Raw genomic sequence first — 24,315 nt, 5'->3', positions numbered from 1 at the left:
GAATTATACAGCAGTTGCAATCACACCTAATGCGAGGGACATGGAGGCGCGCTGACAGATAGGCGCGCGGCGGCGCGGGGACAGGGAGGCACGCGACGGCGCGGGGACAGGGAGGCGCTCGGCGGCGGTGGGGAAGAGGGTGGCGCTCGGCGGCGGTGGGGGAGAGGGTGGCACTCGGCGGCGGTGGGGGAGAGGGTGGCGCGGGGACAGGGAGGCGCGCGGCGGCGGGGGGCAGGAAGGCGCGCATACAGGAGGCCGAGGCGTGCTCGAGGTGTTATTGCAGGTGGGTGCATTCAATATAGAGAATGCACCCAGGTGCATTTTAGTGCCGCTGTATATATATATATATATATATATATATATATATATATATATATATATATATATATATATATATATATATATATATATATATATATATATATACGGCGGCATTAAAATGCACACATGTGTATTTTAGTTTGTGGATGCACAGACCCCAAGACTCTCTATCCGACCAGAGCACCTAACACTCCGAGCACGCCTCCCCATAAGAGCACGCCCTCGGCCCTCCTGTACGCGCGCCTCCCTGCCCCCCCCCCCCCCCGCCGCCGCGCGCCTCCCTGTCCCCGCGCGTTGCAACTAATTATTACAACTGCGTGGTTTGTTGATTTTCTGTTGCGACGTTTGTTGCTTGTTGATTGCAACTAGGGGTATCCTCTAATTGCAAACTTGAGTCTCTGTTTTTACTCCTTAATTACCATTGCATGGTGTGTTGTTACTCCAGTTGCAACATTTGTTGCTTGTTGATTGCAACTAGGGGTATCCGCTAATTGCAAACTTGAGTCTCTGTTGTTGCTCCAGTTGCAACGTTTGTTGCTTATTGATTGCAACTAAGGGTATCCTCTAATTGCAAACTTGAGTCTCTGTTTTTATTCCTTGATTACCATTGCACCACCGGCGTTTGTTCAATATTGGTTACAACTAATGATTGCAACTGCGTGGTTTGTTGATTTTCTGTTGCGACGTTTGTTGCTTGTTGATTGCAACTAGGGGTATCCTCTAATTGCAAACTTGAGTCTCTGTTTTTACTCCTTGATTACCATTGCATAGTGTGTTGTTACTCCAGTTGCAACGTTTGTTGCTTGTTGATTGCAATTAGGGGTATCCGCTAATTGCAAACTTGAGTCTCTGTTGTTGCTCCAGTTGCAACGTTTGTTGCTTGTTGATTGCAACTAGGGGTATCCTCTAATTGCAAACTTGAGTCTGAAGTGAAAAGGTTCTGTCGGAAGCGTGCAGGAGGGACGAAGACGAAGCGTCGGTTTGGCTTGGGTGGGACGGTTGGCTCAGACCAGGTGCTCCTGGCGCGTAGGTTCGGCCTGGGTGCATTCTCTATATTGAATGCACCCAGGTGTAATATATAAATACAGTACACACACTTATAATCCTATTTCTCTCTATTAAATGTAGGTCCATCAGTTCTAAATAAATTACAAGACATTTTAAAACTCATCTACTGTTTATAAGTTCTAGATTATAAATTTATAAGTTATTATAGATAATCATTTTCTTACCGTACCATTTATCTAGACATACTGTATATTCGAATAAATAGTAAAATCTGTATACCTAAAAATTTCTGTAATTTAAGATGGATAGGGTAGCTATAAACTAATTTTTAAAAGATCATATTCGAGGGGCTTTTATTTATGGACACTCTGGAAGCTTAATTAGCCGGTTATTAGCCCCATATAAGCGGATAAGCCCTACCGGAAAGGATATATCTACGTAAACAAAAGGAAAAGGTTTCCGGTCCGGAAGCCAACCTGTCAACGGCAAGTGGAGGAAGCTCTCCCTTTTGGTCTGGACACGAAACGAGTCCATAAAAAGCTAGCTCCGCGTCCCGGCGTTCTTCTTCTGGCCGGCGGAACATGATCTAGGGTTTCATCCTTGCTGGGCCGAGGCGAGACGCATTCCGATCCACTATAGCCTCCGCCGAGCCGATCCGACTTGTTTCCTGGACCTCCTCGTCCCCTTCCTCCGCTGAAAGGTATCCATGCACCGCACCTAGCTATAGCTAGGTCGCAACTGCAAGCCGTCTTCTTCCTCCACAATCGCTTCATGTGTGTTCCTCTGCGGATTGATTGCTGAGTTTGGGGTGTTTACTGTGATCGCTTGCTCAGATTAATTGGGCCTTAACTTATGGAAGGCGGGTAGATCGATCGTCGGTGGTGTGGGTTGGGGTCTTGATTGCATGCTGGCTTGAATCTTTGTATGTCCGTAGGGTACTAGGGTGCGTGCTTGCTGTGGTAGGAAGCTTCTCGATGATCATCGTAACTCGCTCGAGCCTGAGGTTTAGTTTCGACTTTCGACCGGTTTCCAATTTATTTTCTTGCCTGATATAATCAACACCATGTGGTCAGGGAACATCATTAGATGAAACCGGATGCAATTCGTTCTCGAACCAAAAAGCATGCAATAATTTTAATATGGTGTTTCCTGATCTTCTCTTAATCTGTTTCGTGTAAAGTGTAAACTTACTGCCATAATTTCCATCCCAACTATCCAATCTGATTGCTCGGTGTGTTCAAGCGTGAGTTGTTATTGACACGGCCCACGGCCAGAGGTCTTGTTGTCAAATGAATGCAGGATTGAACAAGCATTTGTAGGACTAGGACACGGTAGAACTAAATAATATCATGTGCTTGCTGTACAAGCGATCGACAGTATATGGGATGTGGGGTATACTTTTTGGTCGCAGTTCCATCCCTTTTCCCCCTCCATCGTCCTCTTCTGTTTACAAGCAAGTACACTGCTTCCCGACTAGAAAGTCTGTCATATTTAAATAGCCTGCAGCTTACAAGCATGAATTTTTTATTTGGATCCACTTCCTGGGCCCATTGTTATTTCATGCAATGACTGAGTGCTGTGGCACTTATGCTCTGAAAGAAAAACGTACTTGATGCAATGCTGAATGTATATCCAACTTATTGTGCAAATATCTGTGACGTTTTCACTAGATATATATAGTGTGTTTTATAGTTTCTTTAAGGCCTTGTTAGTTTGTATCAGATTACACTGAATCATTCCAGCTGATCAAAGTTTATATAAATTAGTGAAGCAAAAATCAAGCTAGAATTCGTTTCGGTATTCGTTTCGGCCACCCAATCCGTACGTAAAAAACAACCATTGCCTGTGTCCTGGTTTGACTACATTATGTCTGACATGATCATATTTCTTCCGAACAGTTTAGCTATTATTCTCAGCAAGCTAGCAGCATGGGTGATCCAAACAGCAATGACTCCTCCATGGTGCATGGCACTGCCACTGAGACGGTGTTTGAAGGCTATGAGATTTTCCTTGGTGGCAATGAGATGGTTACTGGTTGTGAAGCGATTATCAGTGATAAGATGGGTCATGCCGCTGAAACGGTCCTTGATTACAAGATGGTCGACATCCATGATAACAAGATGGTTCACAGAAACGAGATTGTCCCTAGTGGTAGCAAGATAGATCGTAATGGCCAAACAGTCCTTCGTCGTTGCAGTCAGATAGTTCGAGGTAATGAGATAGGTAACGACAATGTTACCACTGAGGTGAAACCACCAACCTCATCGAAACGCAAAAGAAAGACATCCATGGTCTGGGAGCATTTCACTACGGAAGATTCTGAGGGATGCACACGAGCCTGCTGCAACCATTGTAAGAGGATATTTGCATACAGTTCTGGATTAAAGATGTCTGGCACTAGTCATCTGAAGAGGCACATTACCCAGGGTCATTGCCCTGAGATTGAAGTTCAAAAGCCTACAGCAGGAGGGAGAGAGAATGATTGTCAGGGTACTGTACAGAAACCTTCTATGAGGTGCCGCAGCACATGTACTGGTTACGCAAATGCTCCATTCAATCCAGACCGTTGTCAATCATACCTAGCGAAGATGATTATTCTGCATGGCTATCCTCTGCAAATTGTTCAACAAGCAGCCTTCATATCCTTTGTTGAGAGCCTGCAGCCTAGTTTCAAGGTGATTAATAAAGATGCAGTCGAGGCAGAGGTCTATGCAGTTTATCTGAAGGAAAGAAAGAGCTTGCTGAAGCAAGTTGAAAATATTCCTGGAAGGATAAATCTCACAGTGCAGACTTGGACCACTAGCCAAACTCTTGGATATGTTTCACTTGCAGGGCAATTCATTGACTCTGAATGGAAGCTGCACCGAAGAATGCTCAACTTCATGATGGTCCCTTGGTCTTGTTCAGAGGATGATGCAGTTACTGAAGCCATCAGCAGAAGCCTTCATCAGTGGAACATGTCAGACAAACTCTTCACCATTACTAGAGATTATGAGTCCTCCTCGCATGACATCTACAGTTTGAATTTGAGAGAGGAACTCTCCAAAAATAATATTACAATGCTTGGGGGGCAATTTTCGGTCGTGAGGTGCTATGCCCATATGCTGACTGCAGTCGCAATTGATGTCACTGCTTTGGTCCAAAGTGTTATCTACAAAATCCGTGAAAGTATCAAGTTCATAAAATGTCGCATTGGCCATGAGGAGATGTTCGCTGATATCATTTTGCAACTGCAAATTCCTAGTAACCAGATTCTATGTCTAGACATTAAAACCCAGTGGAACACAACCTATCTCATGCTGCAGGCAGCTCTGGACTATAAGGAGGCGTTCACCATGCTGGAGAAATGCGATGGTAACTACAGCCAAGCACCTTCGGCAGTGGACTGGGAGAAAGTCGAGGTTGCTTGCAGGTATCTGAAGCTGTTGTATGACTCTGCAAACAACATTATGGCAGTGGAAAATCCAACTGCCAACATATTTTTCCATGATGCCTGGACAATTCAGAGAGAGATTTCAAATGCCACAGATCATCAAGATCCTAATTCTGTTTCCAGCAGCATCGCAAAAGGCGTGCATGAGACGTTTGGCAAGTACTGGAAAGATTGCAATGTTGTGCTAGCCATTGCTGTTGTGATGGATCCCCGTTTCAAGATGAAGATTGTTGAGTTCAGTTACTCCAAAATCTACGGTCCGACGAAGGGCGCTAAGTATGTCAAGTTGGTGGATGGTGTTGTACATGAGCTTTACAAAGAGTATGTTACACAGACACTTCCGTTGATGCCAAACCATGTTGGGGATAAGAACATTCCAAGAGATCCTACTTCCATTGGCAATCTACAATCAGGCTTCGAGGTCTCCATTGTCAAGTCGGAGCTAGATCAGTACTTGGAAGAAGCCCTGGTTCCACGCATCTTGGAGTTTGACATTCTGAACTGGTGGAAGCTTAATGCCGTCAGGTACCCAACACTCTCGAGGATGGCCCGAGATGTTCTTGCTATACCGGTGTCCACCGTTGGTCGCGGCAGCTCTGTGTTCGCAGCTGGGACTGAAGCCAAGATGCTTGACGACTACCAGAGCTCACTGCACCCTGAAACCTTGGAGGCACTGTTCTGCGCGAAAGACTGGCTACGGCATTCATCTCCTGCTCCATAGCCACAGTTTTGTGTCAGTGAAGAAGTGAAAACTTGTCCATTCCATCTCTAGCGTACATAACAAACGGATCACACCATTCAGGGATGCTACTGCTTGTGAAGTATGCTCGTCCCGTCACAGCCAGCCCAGCCCAGTAGTTGTTTATGTCTGTTAATCAGGATCACCAGATAATTTTGTTCCTAGTATTTAATAGGCAAATGATTCAGTTCTTTTGTTGGCTGAACAGACAGCCATGTCTTAGGGATTTGTCATCTGAACCTCCAAATCGTGTTAGATGTTCCTCTGTTAATTATGAATAGCTTAACTTTGTACCACTAAATAGAAGTCGTCGAGTCCAATAGGACATGAAGCAAAATAATACAGATCAGTTCACCCCCTGTTTGTTTGTTTGTTTGTTTGTTTTGTTATTCATTGAAGTCAAATCCAGCAGACATCTAGTTAATGGTTCATCAACGTATCTCTTCCATCTCCGGACTAAGGGTAAAAAAGGATCAACAGGAATGGAGCTTACAACTAAATTATCACTGCAAACTTCTCGAACAACTTGCCCAGTACTGCAATCTCAACATATGATTTCGAACACCATGGAGCCATGCGAATGAACCACCGCTGAAATCTCTTCCTTCACCGGGCCGAAATTCTTCCCGCTCCAAACTTCAGTGTAGCTACATGGGTTTTTCTCCAAAAGGTTTCTTCCGAGAACCTTTCCAAGGTCTGATATTTGAACGGTCATCTTCCTGCTCATGGAGTCGAGATTGAAGAATGCGAGATAGATTTCTCCTGCACCATGGAAGACAGGTTCAGAAAAAAAAATCTCATGCATTACCCCGAAATAGAAACAAGATGAAATGGTCATCATTTGAAGCTGAAACTATCTCGATAAGGAACATATATCAGACTGCTAAAATTTATTAAAGGCAGGGTTCAAAATTTCAGTGATTTTTTTTGCGAATATCAGTAGTTTCGGTGGTGGAAAAAAAATCCAAAATTTTGCAATTTGGTTTCCAGGCAACCTCTTAAGGTTTCTATTATCCACTCTTCTAAAATCTCTATCCTGCAGTCTTGGTATGATTTGTGTGTCATGTGATCAGTCTAAGAATATCAGTCTACCAATAAGACCTTTTGTTATCCTAAAAAAAGACCTTTTGTTAACACAGAAGAAGCACATGTACCACATGGAAATATTGTAATTCTGGTTGCAAGTTTTCATGTATCGCAGATGAGCCAATTAAAAGAGTTGTGTATGTAACTAATCGACAAATATGTAGATTGCTCACAGGAGTAAACCAATTCAGAGGATGCCATGTAGGATACATATAAGATAACTAACCTTCACTTCCAGTTGCAATCCATGCCCGACCTCCACTGGTACCTATATTTCATAGGAAAATATAGTGATGTCACTTAGTTCAAAATAAAAAAGTTATGTAATATATACCTCCTTCGTCCCTTGATTCCACTGTGGCACATAACCTTGAATAGCTGCTCACAAGATTTCCATTCGCATTTAACTCCCACATCTGCATTCATTATTCATGTGTAACAAATGCCACAAGTTCAGTTGGCAAAATTTCGGCAAAATTCCACTGAAATTCGAGAATTTCCATAATCTTGGTGGTGGCAAAAAAAAAACTGAACTTTTGTAATGCATTAATACATATGCTATATAGCTCTAAACTCATAGTTTATATTGTTTATGTTGCATATTCTTCAACTCAATGTATGTGTAGTAAAAAATCATGCTAATATTTGTTTAGATCTATTTTTTAGAAAAAAAAATACTTCATGTGCAAGTCTATAAAAATTGTGGTTTGCGAATTTTGGTAATTTCGGAGGTGACTGAATTTTATGTTACTATCGAAATCGAAAACCCTGGTTGCCGAACAGGATAATTACTAGTTGAAATAAAGTGAATTGCCCATGCTCCCTAATAGCTTAAGCTTTTGAGTTTACTTGCTGAAACTGGAGTCTCGAGTTTGAATTCTGGTTAACACAATAAAATAAAGAATAATTGTTGCCCGCACCCTGTTTATGTATAACGTATGAGGAAGCTTTTGAGTTGAACTTAGATAGTACATATACTAACTCCCAGAAATTATAGCTAGTAATGTGTTAGGTTTTGTGTGCAGTAAGCAACACTTCATAATCTTCTCTTTTGAAATGACTGGGAAGATGGTGGTGACAGCAGAGATCTTACCTGTTTTGCATGCCACCTGCATGCAGAGAACATAGGAAGCCTGATCTCTGAGGCAGTCTGCCTTCGACCAGCAGATGCATCCAAACAAGTATCATCAGTGTTTGTAACTGAAATATGAAACTTTGATTGGTGTTCCTTGGTGTCCATGGTAAGGACATCCCTACAATGTATAAAATGTGTTAATACAAATCATTAAGTGAGCACTTATCTGTTTATGAATAGGGTGGATCTTACGATGCAAGAAAACGTTTTGTTTTTCCGAGGCAAAATGAGACATTTTTATCATTCAGTATTTCATAGTTCCTGCATATATGATCTGGTTTCCCATCTTGTGGAAACATATACCATCCTTTAGCTGCATCGTCGCTGCAAGCAGTGAGACTGACAAATATGCCATCATTCTTGGTAACACGAACAGGATAAGGAGACCTAAAGTGACCAGAATGTTCTCCATTTGATGTCCTTTCACTGTGCACATAATGGAACTGAAAATATTGACAGGTCAGTTTACAATTCATTTGTGCTTACAAAGCAGACATCATTCTAATAGGAAGCCTCCAGTGCAGGTACCTCCATGTTATTTCTACTATAGTGGTTTATCTTCAACAAACCAGAATTGGTAATTATGTTTAATGTACTATCGTCAAGATTCCTCAAATCTCCTCCATACATGAGAGGTGATTTAGTCATTGACCAAAGTGCCATCTGTAAGGTCATGTCAAAGAAAAAAGAGTTCATTACTATACAAAAAAGATACAGAACACTCAAATTTGAAGTGATCATCAACAACCTGTGCTTTCTGTTCATCAAGAGTAAGGTTACATTTCCTGTGAGGGCCCTGATTTACACCTGCATTAACAAAAGAAATAGGGTCTGTTTCTGATACACCTGCATGTATATTATCTCATTCATGGTATTATTGGAAAAAGAACAAGGGAATGAAAAGAAAAACAGAGATAAGATATGACACACTCAAATAATTCAAGAAAACTTTCAAGATGGAGTTAAACGTAGCTAAATAAATTGATGGCATAATGAAGTTGAATAAATTAATACACCCATACCCGCTACCAACTGAGCTAGGCCAGTTTCTCTCTTTGGCTAAAATAAATTAATACTGTTCTATAAAAGAGAATAACTAATACCATGAAAGTGTAGATTTTCCACATTTCCTATGCAGATTTCAGATATTTCATACACCAACCCCAATTACTAAAAAGTACCAAGCTGGGACATACATTATCCACAGTGCCCAAATGGAACTTCCGTCACCGCAAAGAATATATTTGAACGATGGAAAGGATGCACTCATATTGTTTGTTACTTTGTCTTTGAAATTTACTCTCTTTACTAATACAAAAATTTACTAACATGCATTTAATAGAAAAATATGATTCATTTTCTCCTGAATATTGTGAAAATTTTATTCAATGTTAAAAGTCATTAGATCCAGACAACAATCAAGATTAATTTTATTTCTTAACGTAGAGTTAAATCATACTTGGATCAGTAAGCCATCCAAATGGAAGCATGTCTAAGTCTGGCCAAGATCTTCCTCGCAACCCAGTGGCCCCAATCTTCTTAGCAGTAGCGAAGGAACTGCATATAGTATGCAAAGGGAAAAAAAGTACGAAACAAGTTCTTATTTATTAGGCAACATACATTTACAAGGTATAAAAACTAATGAGTATAATGCAATAAAGCGAAAGGGCCTCTAGCCGAGTTTGTTAGGTGGTATCTGTCCCTGATCACAGTCGTTCTTATATGGACTGTGTATGAGTGAGGCAGTGGTTCAGAGGTTTTCTCGACTTGCATGAGAAAGTCTTCTTAACACAATGTCTGAGGGCTGCCTTACCCTCCACAGGTCGAGTTTTTTATTTAGTATGATACAATGAAACAGAACAAAGAAAAAATCAGAAATGCAGGAGAAAAAGAAGAAAATATCTGTTCAATTTACCTTGATACACCAAAATGCGAGCTCACATCCTTCCAGTTGTCCCAATCATCTCCAGTTATCCTATACATGTTAACATGATCACTAATATTCTCAGCTAATGCTGGAGTAACTGCAGTTCCTGGTGAGATTGACAGGATGATCGGACGATCAATTTCTTGCAATAGCTGTAATATAGGTATTAGCTTATTCCAGAAATGCACTGATTTCGATGAGCTAGTGTAATTAATTACAGGATAGGGAGTTATACCTCTGAAATAGTGATGATTTCTTCTGGGCTATAATCTGTGCCGAAGATACAATCGACCTTTACTGCAAACAAAACAGAATGGTCAATATGAATTTATTCAATCCTCAGTTTTGGCAGCAGATGGAAAGGTTCAAGAGTTGAGATACATGTATGCTATCCACAGAACCATGCAAGAATAAGCATACCAAAATCAACACCCCAATCAGCATATTGTCGATAAAGAGATCTTAAGAAGGCCCTTCCAGCTCCAATATTTGTATTAACACTCATAAATCCATGAGTCATCCACGCACAAGTTCTGTGACTGAGACCTATGTCTCGTGCTGTCCACTGACGGCCATCCTCTAGATATGGTTTTCCCTGAAAAGAATCACAAGAGACCATTCTAAGAGTTGTAAACTAGAGTACAACAACTTCTATTTGCATTTCAGTATGGGCGAAGTGTGATGTCCTGTTTCCAAGAGTAATTTTTTTAATTGTAAGTAGAAGTTCAAATTTTGCAGTAAAAAAACACACTTTTTTTTGTCAAGCATGCAAGAGAGATGCACATATTTGCATGAAGAAGAAAAAAGGCGTAATAACCACTACAACACAAACCCACACACTCAAGAATCTTGGAAGAACAGTGGCTAAGTTATTCAAAACATCATATAATATAAAACCACAGAAATATCATATACGTAACTAAAAATACTATGGGAAAGAACATTTCACTCAAGATTAAGGAATAATGGAGCAGAGTAAAATCATAAATTTGTTGGTGCCCAGGGGAACCATGAGCAAAGATACAGTTTATCCAACATTTTGCTATGTTCCAAAAAAACTCAAGAAATGATAATATTTCAGACACAATTTATCCAACACATAAGGTAATCCTGTAAAAATGAATTTTAACATCATCATCCATATCGATATTCAAAAAAGGAAGGAAGAATGGTTCCTGTGTATATAAGTTAACTTTAACAATGATTGTTGGTTTTGGGGTAACAACATGATGTTAACAAGAGATAGGATGGCGACCCTTCCTTTCCCGCCTGACCCTTCCTATCCCCTGACCATCTCCTCTACCCCCGACGCCTCTTCACATTCCTCCACCAGCCCCACGCCGGAGACCACTCCGATCCCGGCGGCCAATCACCTCTCCTCTTCCCCGGCGTCGGCGGGGCCCTCTGCATGCGGTGGTCGTTCCAAGGCGCAGCGGTGGTGTGAGGACGGCGCAGCAGGCGCGGCGGGCGTGGGTGCTGTCCCGGCGCACGCCGCGGGTGCAGGTGTTGTACCGGTGGGCGCGGGTGTTGTCCCGGCGGGCGCGGGTGTTGTCCCGGCGGCCGTGGGTGTGGCCCCGTCTCAGAATCGCCGCTCCTACAGGGATGCGCTGGTGTCCTCACAGCGCCCTGTTTCTCGGGTAGCGGTGGTGAGTGCTGGTGGCGGCTGGGAGACTGTCCAGAGTCGCCGCGGCCGCCGCTTGGCTCGTCGCCCTCCCCAGCCAGAACCCAGACCCGTTCCGGTTGATCTGCGGGGCAGATGTTTCAACTGTTTCTCTGCTGATCATCGGGCGGCGCGGTGTTCAAACAGGGTTCGGTGCTTCTTCTGCAGGCGGCGGGGGCACCGTGTGAGCGAGTGCCCGCGCAGGCAGACGAACCTGGTCGCTCTTCAGACAAACCTGGCCGCTCCTGTGGCCGCTCCTGTGCGCAGACTGGTGTGGCGGCCAATTTCCAAGGAGACATCGGCGGCGGTCTCTGGTGCCGATCACGCCATGGCGGGTGCTGGTGGCGACCATGCCATGGCGGGTGGCTCGACGCTTGGTGGTTCCGATGTCGCGATCAGCGGGAAGCGGCGTACCCGTCGTGGGCAGCGAAAGCGCAGGGCCGGGACTGGTGGTGGTCTTGGCGGTGATCCTCTGCTGCTATCTTCGGGAAACTTGTCGCCCGCGGCTCAGGATGGTCCTCGTCCTGTGAGGTTTATTGGGCGGTCCAGAATGATCGACCGTGCTGAGTTGGAGCTTCGCCATGCCCTGATCGTCAGCGTTGTTGGGCAGGAAGGAACTGGTTGCGCCACGGAGGTTAGAGAGGCGCTCGCCTCAAGGTTTGGCCTTGATGCCGATGCGCTCCGCCTACGTCGTGCTGCGCCAGGTTCCTTTATTGTCCTCTTCCCTTCGGAGGAGCTGGCTGGGCGAGTGTTTAGTGGAGGACCGTCGCTCTTTGTCCCTCCATTGAGGTTGCATATTAAGAGATGGACTAGGCAGGCTTTTGCTTCGGGAGGCAGTGTCTTGTCTTCCCTCATTGACGTCGAACTCCGTGGTATCCCTGCTCACCTTTGGGGACTGGAGACAGCGGAGGTTTTGCTTGGTCCATACTGCCTGATTTAGGGACTACACCCGGATTCTACCAGCGGGGAGGACTTGTCAGTCATCAGGTTGAGTGCATGGTGCCGCTCTCCCGTGGAGTTGCCTGAGGTGTTGGACCTTCATGCTGTGGAGCCAGCGGTCCCCGATGAAGACGAAGTCTGGATTCCACGTTCGTTGGTGTTCCCTGTGTTTGTGAAGATTATTGGGCCGGAGGGTGTTCTTGTGGAGGAGCAGCTGCAGCCACCTCCATCGGATCCCTCTGATGATGAGCCGGAGCAGAGTCGTCGGGCTAGGCGGGTGCAGAGGCTGGGTGATCAGGCCTCATTGCCTCGGACTTCGGTGCACTCGCGGCTGGGTCCTCGTCTTCATTCCTCGTCGACGCGTGTTGGACCCTCTGATGATGTGGAGCTTTTGGATGCATTAATGGATAACAGTGATGATGTGGCGGCGTCTGTCTCTTCGGATTCGTTGGCAGAACCAGTTGATGCCCCTACCCTCCCGTGTGCTGCGGTTGAGAAGCTGGCGGCGCCTGGTGTTCTGGCCTTGTGTGATGTTGTGGTTCCCGTTTATTCTCCTGATGGTGCCTCTGCTGATTTGGCTGCTGAGTTGAGGGAGGATTCGTTGTTGGCAGTGAGTTGTGTTGTCAATACTTCTTCTGCTAGATGGAATTTGAAGCCGCCTGTTTTTAAAGTCTACTCTAGGAGGTTGAGACCATCTATTTTGGATGATCAGGATGGCCCGTTGGTTCAGTCGGGTCTTGATAATTCTATGGTGATTTCTTCGCCCTTGTGCGAGTTCCAATGTTTGGTCACTAAACCGGTGGATGCCTTGCTGCCAACTCCACAGATTCCAAAGAGAAGGAAGAAGCCTCTACCCAGTAATTTTATACCAAGGCGGAGCAGGAGGGTGGCCAAATTTCCTCCAGAACTCGGTTCTGAGGCTGCTGCCCAGGTCTGCAGGCATTTGGGTTTCTGTGATGATAATGAAGTTATTTCTGTCCAGGATGGCAGTAATTATGCGGAGCTATTTGTTTCTGGGCTCTCTAGCGTCCATATTGCTGCTTTGGCAGCGCTGTTTGGCTGGACGGTGCCGCTGAACGGACCTGTTTAGGTGTGGTGGGGCTGGTTTGCTGGTGGTGTTTGCTCTTTGTTTCGATGGACTCAAGTTGTTTTTTAATCTGGAATGTGAGAGGGCTGAATGATCGTGTGAAGAGAGATTCTGTTAAATCTTTGGTGGTTGATATTAGACCTTCGATTGTTTGCCTGCAGGAAACCAAACTTTGTTCTATTTCAGATTTTGATGTGCTCTCAATTTTGGGGTCTGGTTTCAGCAATTTTGTTTACAGCCCAGCGATTGGTACCAGAGGAGGGGTACTGGTATCCTGGCGCGATGGGGTTTTTTCATCTTTGGCTTCAGTTATCAAGCAATTTTCGGTTTCAGTTAATTTGCAAGAGAAAAATGGTTCTTGCTAGTGGTTCACTGGAGTGTATGGTCCTCACCAGGACAATCTTAAATCCTCCTTTCTTCACGAATTAAGAGAAATCAGAAATACCTGTGTGGGACCATGGATCATTGGGGGATATTTTAATCTAATTTTCAGGGAGGAAGACAAGAACAATTCCAATATTAACAGGGCTATGTTGGGGGACTTCCGTAGGCTTATTAATTTCTTGGATCTGAAAGAGATTCATTTGAAGGGAAGGAGGTATACTTGGTCCAACCAGAGAGATGCTCCAACTCTTGTTAAGCTGGACCATGTCTTTTGCTCTAGCTGTTGGGAAGATCTTTTTCCAGACGCTTCTCTTCATAGTAATGCTACCACATCTTCAGATCATTGTCCTTTGATCCTCAAGGTCAGAGAGGGCTGCTTGGGGAAAAGACGGTTTCATTTTGAGAGTTTCTGGCCCAAATTTCCTGGTTTTCTGGAGGTGGTGGGTGCGTCCTGGAGCTTGCCAGTTGGGGGCTCATGCCCGTTGGAGCAGGTGTCTTTGAAGCTTAAAAGGTTAGCTCGCGCATTGCAGTCCTGGGGGCATAAAGAAGTGGGTAATGTAAGGTTGCAGCTGGGGCTTGTCAGAGAAGTGTTGCATAGGCTGGAAATGGCGCAGGATATCAGAATTCTGTCCAGTGGAGAAGTTTGGTTGCTAAACTTGTTGAAGCAGCGGTGTCTTAGCCTCGCGTCTCTTGAAAGGACTGTTGCTCGGTTGAGATCACGGATCCACTATCTAAAGGAGGGTGATGCCAACACTAAGTTCTTTCATTCGCAGGCATGTTATCGAAAGAAAAAGAATTTCATCTCCAAAATTGAGGGAGATGGAAGATTGGCTACCAACCATGATGATATGCAACAAATTCTTGAGGAGTATTTTCGTAACCTGCTGGGGGCTGATTTGCAGAGGCCATTTACTATTGATCTGAGTAATTGTCACAGGGCTGCGATGGATCTAACTATTTTGGAGCAGCCTTTTTCAGAGAAGGAGGTTAGGGACACCATTGCTAGTCTCCCTTCTGATAAGGCTCCTGGGCCTGATGGTTTTACAGGAAAACTTTACAAGACATGCTGGGACATCATTAAGGTCGACATAATGACTGCTCTTAATTCCCTTTACCATGGTGATGCCTATAAACTTGACTTGCTGAACTCAGCGTATCTCATTCTTCTTCCAAAGAGGGAAGATGCTTCCTCAGCTGGTGATTTTCGACCAATTAGCTTGATTCATAGTTTTGCTAAGCTGGTCACTAAGATCCTCGCTAATCGTTTGGGACCATATCTTCAGGACCTAGTGGCAGCTAACCAGAGTGCTTTTATTAGAGGAAGGTCAATTCACGACAATTTCATGCTAGTGCAACAATCGATTAAGTTCCTTCATAAGAGGAAGATCTCTAGTTTGTTGTTGAAACTGGACATTTCCAAGGCTTTCGACTCAGTCTCGTGGGCGTTTTTATTGGAGATTTTGGCGCATTTGGGGTTTGGTCCTGTTTGGCGTAATCTGATCTCCAACCTGTTATTCACTTCTTCTACTCAGGTGCTCCTGAATTGCTCGCCTGGTAATCATATTTTTCATCGGAGAGGTCTTCGCCAGGGAGATCCTCTTTCTCCCATGCTATTTGTGATGGTTATGGATGTGCTTAGCAGCTTGTTCCGGGTTGCTGAAAATAGAGGCTTGTTGCAGGGCCTTGGGGGAGCTGATGTCCGCAGTAGAGTCTCCATCTATGCGGATGATGTGGTCCTTTTCATAAAGCCAATTGAAGCGGATCTGAATTGTGCTAAAATAATACTAAACTGTTTTGGTTCGGCTTCTGGTCTGGTAACCAATATGCTCAAGAGCAGTGCTATTCCAATTAGATGTGATGATCAGCAGGTGCTTGCTGGTTGCAGTGTGCTGCATTGCAGTCCCGCTGCGTTTCCTTGCAAGTATCTGGGGCTGCCAATATCTGATTAAAAAATTGAGGAAATGTGACCTTAAGTTATGGATTGAGAAGATTGCAGATCGTCTGCCTAACTGGAAGGCTCGGCTGCTCAATCTGGCTGGGCGGACTGCGTTGGTGAAGTTTGTTCTATCGGCCATTCCGACTTATCTTCTTATTGCAATCAACTAGGTGAGTGCCCGTGCGTTGCAACGGAAACATATATCACGATAACTCATTTTTGTACATAAGTTATCATGATATATGAAGTAACACAAAACGCGTAGGTTCTGGTAGCTTTTGAGCCTGACTGTTTTGAACCAGCAATTGAGCTACCGGTGAGTGAAGAGCAGCAAGACAAAGATGATGATGGCTACAAAAAAAAGAGTAGAATGGATGATAATGGTGATCAGGTTATAAAGAAGCAAACAAGCGCTGTTAATAGCAGTTCCTCACCATCTAATCAAGAGAATGGTGGCCCTGTTCCTATGCAGACAACAAGTTTTTCTTTGCTTGCATCTCTTTCGTCAGTGGGGGTAACCAATTCCCCTCCCAGGACAGAAGGGCTTAGTGCAACCTTGTCTCATCTTCCACTGTCCTTGATCGGCTGTCATTCTGTGCATCTTGCTGGTATCAATCCAGAGCATCAAAGTGAGAAGCCAGAGCAGTAGTGAATAGTAGCTAGTGAGGAAACTACGCCTGAAAAACAAATTGTACCAATACCTGCTATCAACCATCCCAAGGCCGTTTCAGTGCAAGGTGATGGGCTGAATTTGAAGCAGTATACAGCAGAAAGTGAAGATGCTATGACCGTCTCTGATATATGTGCTTTGGATGTGACCATCCAACCTCATATTAACAACTTTTCAGAGCAGGGAAGTGATATGATACAGGAGCAAGTCGGAACAGGCGCTGGGACGGTTATAGCCGAAGGTGTCAACAACGATGTGTTTGCAGCGGCTACTACCACTATGGAAAAACTTGAAGTCTCAAAGGCTGACCAGAGGATTGAAGGTACTGTGCAGTTGGTACAGCACTCTGCAAAGCGATGAGGAGGAAGACGACTCTGAACTTAGATGGCGCGAGGAATAGTACGATGATGGCAGACTCTACTCCAAATATATCACAACCTTCTCGGTAGTATCCATCCACGAGTGGTTGAGGTCGGCGTCCGCGTTGACAGCAGCAGCGGTATTGGGAGGATCAACACGATTGTTGCGAGATCTGAAATTTTGACCAGGGATGGGACGTTGTGAGCGCGATGGTCGGAGCGAGGCGAGGGGCCCGGGAGCGGCGCGTGCGGATCTGGCATGGGGGCGTGGGCGGCTGTTTCACCAGTTGGCGTGGGATGGGACTGGGAGCGGCGTGCGCAGATCCGGATGGGGGCCGTGGGCGGCAGTTTCGCCGAGAGCATCGCACGCGAAGGGGATGGGGGTGAGCGGAGAAATCAGAGCACGGAGGTTGATGGGGCGGCATGGTGTACAGCTGTGTTGACGACACACAAAAACGAGAGGACGCACAAACTCGAGGCTAAACTTCTTGGGCCCCGGAAAGGCCCCGCTGTTGGCCGCAGCCACGCCGGCGGAGAAGTCGAGCTTGCCGATGAGGTTGTCCATGGACTGGCTCCTGACTTGGCGAGCCATGGGCGCACGGGGCGGTGGGGAGGTGTGGGAGGGTGGGGCGGTCGTGGATGGAGCGGGGGAGGAAGGGGCAGGGGGCGGCGGCGGTCGCAGTCGCGGATTGAGCAAGTTAGGAAGGGGCGGGGGCGACGAGCTGGGTCACGAATGGAGCGAGGGGAGGGGGTGGTCGCGGCTGGAGCACCATGGAGATGCGAGGCGGGGGCATTGGCCGCGCCAGGCGCCCACGCTCCGTACTTAATTAGTAGTAAGGATAAGGATGTCCCTCAGTGGGTTATTAAATCAATTGATAAAATTCGGCGAGGATTTCTTTGGAGAGGAAGAAAGGAAGTTAATGGTGGTAGCTGTCTTGTTCCATGGGAAGTTGTCACGAGGCCTCTGAAGCTTGGTGGGCTTGGGATCCCTAACCTTAAGCTCAAAAGCTGGGCATTGCAGGCAAAATGGTTATGGTTGGAAAAGACGGATCTAAGCAGACCTTGGTGTGGGCTGTCCCTTCCAGTGCAGCGTCAGGTTAGACAGTTCTTTGATTTGTCGGTTGTTACCATTTTAGGGAATGGGGCTACTACTCTCTTCTGGTCGGATAGATGGATTCATGGGAATAATATCCAAGACATTGCCCCTGAGGTGGTGGGTATGGTTGGCCGCAAGGCGTATTCTTCCAGAACGGTGGCACAGGCTCTGGATAATTGGCATTGGGTCAGTGATATTCATGGTGCTCTTTCCTTGAGTGGGTTGCAGCAATATCTGTTGTTATGGGATACTTTGGGGGAAGTTAGGCTTTCTCATGATGCTGACAGACATGTTTGGATGCACTCTTCTTCTGGGATGTTCTCCTCAAAGTCTTGCTATAAGGCTTTTTTCATGGGTTCAATTTCGTTTGAGCCATGGAAACGTTTGTGGAAATCCTGGGCTCCCCCAAAATGCAAGTTCTTTCTCTGGCTGGCGATAAGGAATAAGTGTTGGACTGCTGATAGATTAAGGAGGAGAGGGCTGCAACACCCCGTTGTTTGTGTTCTTTGTGACCAAGAGCAGGAAACAGTGCAACATCTTCTGTGTACTTGCAGTTTTGCCAGGCAATTTTGGCATGCTATTCTTGTTCCCTTGTGTCTTGGGGATCTCATTCCTGCTGTTCATGAAATCTCATTTGCTGATTGGTGGAGGAAGGTGCTTAAGAAGGTGCCCAAAAACAGAAAGAAAGGCTTCGACAGTCTCATTATCTTGGGGTCTTGGTGCCTATGGCTGACTAGGAACAAAGCTGTTTTTGATGGTGTAAACCCTTCCCTGTGTTTTGTTAAAAGCTTATTTCTGAATGAGTTAAGTTGTTGGGAGAGGGCTGGGGCTAAACAGCTAGCAAGTTTTGGTCTTCCTGCTATTATGAGTAGGGTCTAGATTGTGGTCAAGTGTTCTGTTTGCCCTACGGGCATTGTACTTTGGTCCTCTTGGACCTTTTTCCTCTCTTAATATAATGACGTGCAGTCCTCCTGCGCGTTCGAGAAAAAAAACATGATGTTAACAAGGATTAATAGCAGAGTTGGACAATCCTGTCAAGACTTCCAAAGTAAAATGCTAATTTTGAACACTACTAGTTGTCATGTAGTAGCATATTAAATAAAAGGAAGAATAGTACCGTCTTTATGTCCAAGATAGGCGTGTCAGCATTAACAGCCTGCACACTTATCCCTTTCATCAAATGGATGCCAAATTTCAAGCCCATTCCATGAACCTTACTGGCAATTTGACTGAACCCTCTATCAACTCTAGACGATGGAAATCTTTGAAGGTCCGGAAAAGGTCGACCCCATTCATCAATGTTGTCAAATCCATAGGAATCTGTGTATGCACCGTCAACATATTTCCGGTACCAGAGGAAATCAATAACTGCATACTATCCATAGAGATAGAATCAAAAGTCAATCGAGTCGTCAGGATTTTGCTGACACAGAATTCTTATGATTTTATCTATAACCAAATTAAAGAGTTAGGAGGCGAATAACCTGATATCCATGTGGGAGTAACTTCTCTGTCATGATCTGTGCATTTTGCAGGTATGCATTTTCGTCTACAATCCATGAAAAAGAATCATACGAGTTCCACCCTCTTGGAGGCAACATGGCCTGTTCTTTGTTTGCCTCGGAAGTACCCCTGAAATTTACATGTAAAAATGGAAGTAATAGTTATTTTTCTTTAGTTGTGTATCCTTACTTCCTTAGAGTAGATCAAATCATGAAGCTGTGTAAGTAAACATCGTCTCTAAACAGAACTTAACTGTATTTTTTTGCGAATTTAAGGTAGTTTTTTGTACTTCCACGGCTTCACCCTCTCCACGTCCCGCGCCCACAAAAAATAGTATTAAATGAGCACTCGAACCCACAACCCTCTCCTCCACAAATTTGGTGCTAACCACCAGACTACGTGTAACTTAGTGTTTAGAAATAAACAATAATTATATTTACAGCCTAGGCGCCACTCCTCACGCTCCCCCGCCTCGTGGCAACGCACGAGCATATACCTAGTGTGTGTATATATAACTATAACTCTATTAATCACTTAGGTGGTCCATCACCTGGACCATACTGACGCGCGCTTGCCCGACTGCGCCCCCTGTGCGGCTTTAGGCCTCGTGCGGCTCGTTTCCTAGCCACATTAAGTCATTCTAGTAAATATTAAGTCATTTTTCAGAAAACATTAAGTTATTTATTGTTTTCAACCATTTTTGTGGGTTTTCTTATGTTATTTGTTCAGTCATTCTAGAAAAATATTAAGTCATTCTAGGTAACTTTAAATCATTCCAAAGTCTAGGTAACATAAATATTAAATCATTTTTCAGAAAACATTAAGTTATTATTGTTTCAACATTCTCTGGGTTTTCTCAGACATTTCTGATGTTATTGGTTCAGTCATTCCAAAAAATATTAAGTCATTCTAGCGTACAAACAATATTTAAGTCATTATATGTAACTTTAAGTCATTCCAAAGTCTATGTAACATTTAAGTCATTTTAGGCTACATTAAGTCATTTAAGACGAGATGGCTCAGCTCACGGTGGCTCGGATCGACTCTTGCGCGGGGGGCAGCTCGGTCGGCTGGCCGGGCGCGGGGACGGCTCGATCGGTCGGCTGGGCAGGCTGGCTCGGTTGGCTTGCTGGGCGGGCGCGGGGGAGCCATGCAAGGGACAAAGCCATGCGGGGGCGCGCGGGTCGGGCGGGCGGGTGGGCGCGCCAGGGTGGTCCAGGTGAGGGTCCATCACCTAGGGTGATGAATAGATCTGCCTCGTCCCCTTGACAATGACACAACACACCATCGCCGACACGACTGCATCCTCTACGCAAATCCGAGTGCCCTTCCACTTGGTTGTCGTCACACTAGATCATTGTCCAGGGTCACTAGATCATTGTCCAGGGCTGATTTACCTCTCCAGAGTTCCAGCATTCTGAAATCTATCCTCTCTACAGCTTTGATTACAGAAATTGGTGATGGTCGTAACACCTTATTTTGGAGGGACAGATGGTTGATGGGGTTGAGGATTGAGGATCTAACTCCTCATATTTTTGCCATCGTCCCGACCAGGATTACCAATAGGAGAACGGTGGCTGAGGGTATCGTGGAGATGGCTTGGATTCGGGATCTGAGAGGCACCATCACTTGGGATGTCCTCTCTGATTTTTTAACTCTTAGTGAAGTCATTGCAGATTACTCCATTAATGTTGGAGTGCCAGACAAGCATATCTGGAAATTCTCCCCGACAGGCCAATACTCTTCAAAGTCGGCTTATGATATGTTATTTCTTGGTTCCACTTCTTTGGGAGCATATGAGCGCATTTGGGAATCTTGGGCACCTTCAAAGTGCAGTTTCTTCCTTTGGCTTGTCATGCACAACAGATGCTGGACCGCAGACCGTCTTGCTAGAAGGGGGCTACCCCACCCCAGTGTGTGCCCCCTTTGCGACCAAGAAGAGGAAACAATACAACATCTTCTCATCTCTTGCGTCTTTGCACGACAGTTCTGGTATTCCTTGTTAAGCAGGTCTGGGTTGCCTAACCTTTCACCAGATAATGCTAGTTGCAGCCTTGATGACTGGTGGAGCAGAGCTGTGGAGAAGATTCCCCGTGATCTCCAATCCGGCTTCAATTCTCTAGTTATTCTTGGCGCTTGGAGCCTTTGGCGTCATCGCAACGACTGCGTGTTTAATGGGAGATCGCCAAGTCTGGCGAGTGCTCTCACCCTCGCTGGCGATGAGCTCAGGATGTGGTGTAGTGCCGGGGCAAAAGGGCTGAACCTGCTTTTAACTCTTATGTTTATGCTTGACCCAGGGGGATAGTCTAGTGGCTTGTTCAGAGTGGTTGTGTGTGGTTGCTGTGTTGTGTCTTGTGTCTTGTTGTGTCATGTGTGTGTGTGTCGTGTCAGGTGTGTGTCGGGTGTGGTGTGTTGTACCTTCTTCTATCTATTAATGGAATGATACGCAGATCTCCTGCGTGTTCGAGAAAAATAGGGCCTTAGCCTAAATAACTCAGTCTTACAGTCTTGTTAGTAATAAGATGAGATAGTACTCAGAGTTAACCATCTCATTTTCCCTTATTTTTTGGTGTGTTCGAAAGTCAGTGAATTTCGAATTTCTGGACCAATTTGAGTTTTCGAGAACAAATTAAAAAACGAGATTCGGATTTGTCAGCGGAGATTCGGTACATATATTTTTGTTTTTTTAATGAATTTTGAATTTTCGGTCGAAATCCGTGTTTCCTCAGCGAAATTCGTTTTTTTTACCGAAAAATGATGATTAATTTAAAAAAAATAAAAGTAAATATGGGAACTTTGTTTTCTCAGCTAAATTCGTTGTTTTTACTCATAAATATCTATTTTTATTATACTTTTCTGATTTTTTATATCAGTTTTAAAAATTTTGAATGAAATTTGCCGAAATCAGTTCGGAACCGTTTCCCCCAGACCACCGGGAACGGAAAATTTTCGGGAAACCCTGCAAAATAGTACAACTCCAACGAATCGATGAACTAAAATTACGGGTGGAGCGAAAGAACCATAAGAACCGGCAAGAAGTGCGTACTGACCAGAGCAAGAGAACGAGGAAGTGGAGGGCGCGGCAGAGGCAGTGACGCCTCCATGGCGGAGGGGAGGTAGCCCTAGCCCCCATGGCCTTCCAGCCGGACACCGAACAGGACTCGCTGCCTCTGGGGTGTTCTGTACTGGTGCTGCGGGAGCAGAACAGAGCTGAGCTGAAATTGGTAGGAGAGGTAGAGAGCGGGAGGCAAGCACTTCCTTGGAGTGGAGTGGCACTGTGTTGCTGGGGAGTGTGACTCTAGGTAGTGCGCCTGCTGTGCTTCCGGCTGCGTGTCGACTCCCGATGAGGTCATGGCGTCATCTGTTTGGCCTTTGGCGCCGGCACGCCGGTTCTACGTGTAGGCAGGCCGTCGTGGCCTGATTTAATGATGATGATGAGACGCTGAAACCGGTTTCTTGTTGGATTTACGATTGCACGGACATGATTATGGATAAAATTTTTATTGTTATTCATTAAGTAATTTATAGTGGATGGAATTTTACTTTGTACGTGTTTTGGGCGATCTGGTATGAATTATAAATGGTACGAGTTAGAATTATACACGAAAAGCATATAAGAATAAATAAAATTTGCGTGGAATTCACTGTGAAAAAATCGCAAATTAAGAAAAGGTAGAGTATTTACGTGTTTGGCAAAGCGGCAAGTATAGAAGTTACCCCCAAATGCAATTGCAGCGCAAATCGTGTGAAGATAAAGAAGGTACGTACTAGACAAGCCACTAGTAAGCAAGTCTGTCACGCAAGTACTGAAGTGTATACGGTGTTATCGTGATGCAAATACGAGGAGAGTCCTGCTTGCAAATACTACACGTCAAAATGCAACGATGCATGCACATACGACCCTACCCCAAACCTATAGAGGACACATAGATAGGATAGGAAAGGTGAGTGTTGACAGCAAGGGTCACCAAATCGGTCAATAAATCAGGCTAACCGGCTGATTAATCGGTATTTGGGTCGGTTTGACCGTAAATTTGGAATATTTTATAAATTTTGAACAAATTTGATGCTATTTTTCTATAAACACTATAAATTATTGTAAGACTTTCTATTGAAATCAAATTTGAAAACACGCTACCGATTCTAAACTAAAAATCAAACAAGTTTCAAAAAAAATAGTCAATTTTATCGATTAGCCGGACCTGCTGTAACCGATTAATCGGCATCAGGTAGAGATAAACGGGTGGCCTCTAGTAGCTAGGTTTTGATGATTTTCTTCCTTTGAACTTGAAATATTTTAACTTGTGATAATATTTAGGCCATCTTTTGTTTAAACTTTGTGACCTTAATATACTTTATTTGCCAGACGACAAGTGATTTGATTTCTTCACACCAGCTACTGATTTATCAATTCAAGGCCGATTTATTGGTCTTATCGACCGATTAATCAGTTTTGTAATGTTTCGGTTCAAAAGTTGGTTTAGACGTGAATTTAGCCGGTTTTCTACCGATCTATTCTGATTTATCAATTCAATGACCGATTTATCGGTCTTATCAGATGATTAATCAGTTTCGAGTCATTTCAATTCAAAATTTGGTTTAAATGTGAATTTGGCTGGTTTTTACCTGTTTTTATCGCGATTAATCGGATATCGGTCTCGATCAGTTTTTGGTTAAGAACTGAACCCTGGTTGACAGAATAGCAGTCAAATTTGATATCATTTTTCCTGCAGTCTGGGCACATGCATCATCTAGATACACAGGTCTCCGTCATATCAGACGCGCGCTGCTTCACCACTTCCAGAAGACGTTGGAGCCCCCATGGCCTTCCAGCCGGACACCGAACAGGACTCGCTGCCTCTGGGGTGTTCTGTACTGGTGCTGCGGGAGCAGAACAGAGCTGAGCTGAGCTGAAATTGGTAGGAGAGGCAGAGAGCGGGAGGCAAGCACTTCCTTGGAGTGGAGTGGCACTGTGTTGTTGGGGAGTGTGACTCTAGGTAGTGCGCCTGCTGTGCTTCCGGCTGCGTGTCGA

General features: G+C 44.8%; 2 protein-coding genes across 5 annotated transcripts; one reads left to right on the top strand and one right to left on the bottom strand.

Annotated features, from left to right (window-relative positions):
• Positions 1-1,713: 1,713 nt before the first annotated feature.
• On the top strand, positions 1,714-5,909 carry LOC109943147 (zinc finger BED domain-containing protein RICESLEEPER 1). The gene is made up of 2 exons (XM_020546000.2): positions 1,714-2,029; positions 3,228-5,909. Exon 2 carries the CDS (start codon positions 3,258-3,260, stop codon positions 5,481-5,483), a length of 2,226 nt encoding a protein of 741 aa, XP_020401589.1. The 5' UTR covers positions 1,714-2,029; positions 3,228-3,257; the 3' UTR covers positions 5,484-5,909.
• LOC100384721 (uncharacterized) lies at positions 5,863-24,315 on the bottom strand. 4 transcript variants are annotated; one of them, XM_035963162.1, is made up of 15 exons: positions 24,110-24,315; positions 22,334-22,419; positions 19,265-19,412; positions 18,898-19,155; positions 10,070-10,244; positions 9,885-9,946; positions 9,638-9,801; positions 9,182-9,279; positions 8,471-8,529; positions 8,251-8,385; positions 7,915-8,165; positions 7,681-7,840; positions 6,922-7,003; positions 6,814-6,855; positions 5,863-6,263 (listed from the first exon to the last, which is right to left on the bottom strand). In XM_035963162.1, exons 2-15 carry the CDS (start codon positions 22,414-22,416, stop codon positions 6,046-6,048), a joined length of 1,935 nt encoding a protein of 644 aa, XP_035819055.1. In that variant the 5' UTR covers positions 22,417-22,419; positions 24,110-24,315; the 3' UTR covers positions 5,863-6,045. The 4 variants fall into 4 exon arrangements, with proteins under 4 accessions (XP_035819055.1, XP_035819057.1, XP_035819056.1 ...); XM_035963164.1 differs by lacking the exon at positions 24,110-24,315 and having other exon boundaries at positions 18,898-19,148; positions 22,334-22,625; XM_035963163.1 differs by lacking the exon at positions 24,110-24,315 and having other exon boundaries at positions 8,471-8,553; positions 22,334-22,620.

This window comes from Zea mays, chromosome 10, assembly GCF_902167145.1.
Source record: "Zea mays cultivar B73 chromosome 10, Zm-B73-REFERENCE-NAM-5.0, whole genome shotgun sequence".
NCBI classification, from domain to species: Eukaryota; Viridiplantae; Streptophyta; class Magnoliopsida; order Poales; family Poaceae; genus Zea; species Zea mays.
Note: the sequence above shows the minus strand (reverse complement) of the source record. Positions and strands in the feature narration are given on the sequence as shown.

What these genes read in the sequence shown, in the direction of transcription:
- LOC100384721 (XM_035963163.1), bottom strand. Translation starts at nt 22,416, where the DNA reads ATGGGGGCTAGGGCTACCTCCCCTCCGCCATGGAGGCGTCACTGCCTC. An exon ending in CTATCTTGGACATAAAGACG is followed by an intron (nt 10,245 to 18,897) that starts GTACTATTCTTC and finishes GATTCTTTTCAG; the next exon opens with GGAAAACCATATCTAGAGGA. An exon ending in TTGATGAACAGAAAGCACAG is followed by an intron (nt 8,386 to 8,470) that starts GTTGTTGATGAT and finishes ATGACCTTACAG; the next exon opens with ATGGCACTTTGGTCAATGAC.
- LOC109943147 (XM_020546000.2), top strand. Translation starts at nt 3,258, where the DNA reads ATGGGTGATCCAAACAGCAATGACTCCTCCATGGTGCATGGCACTGCC.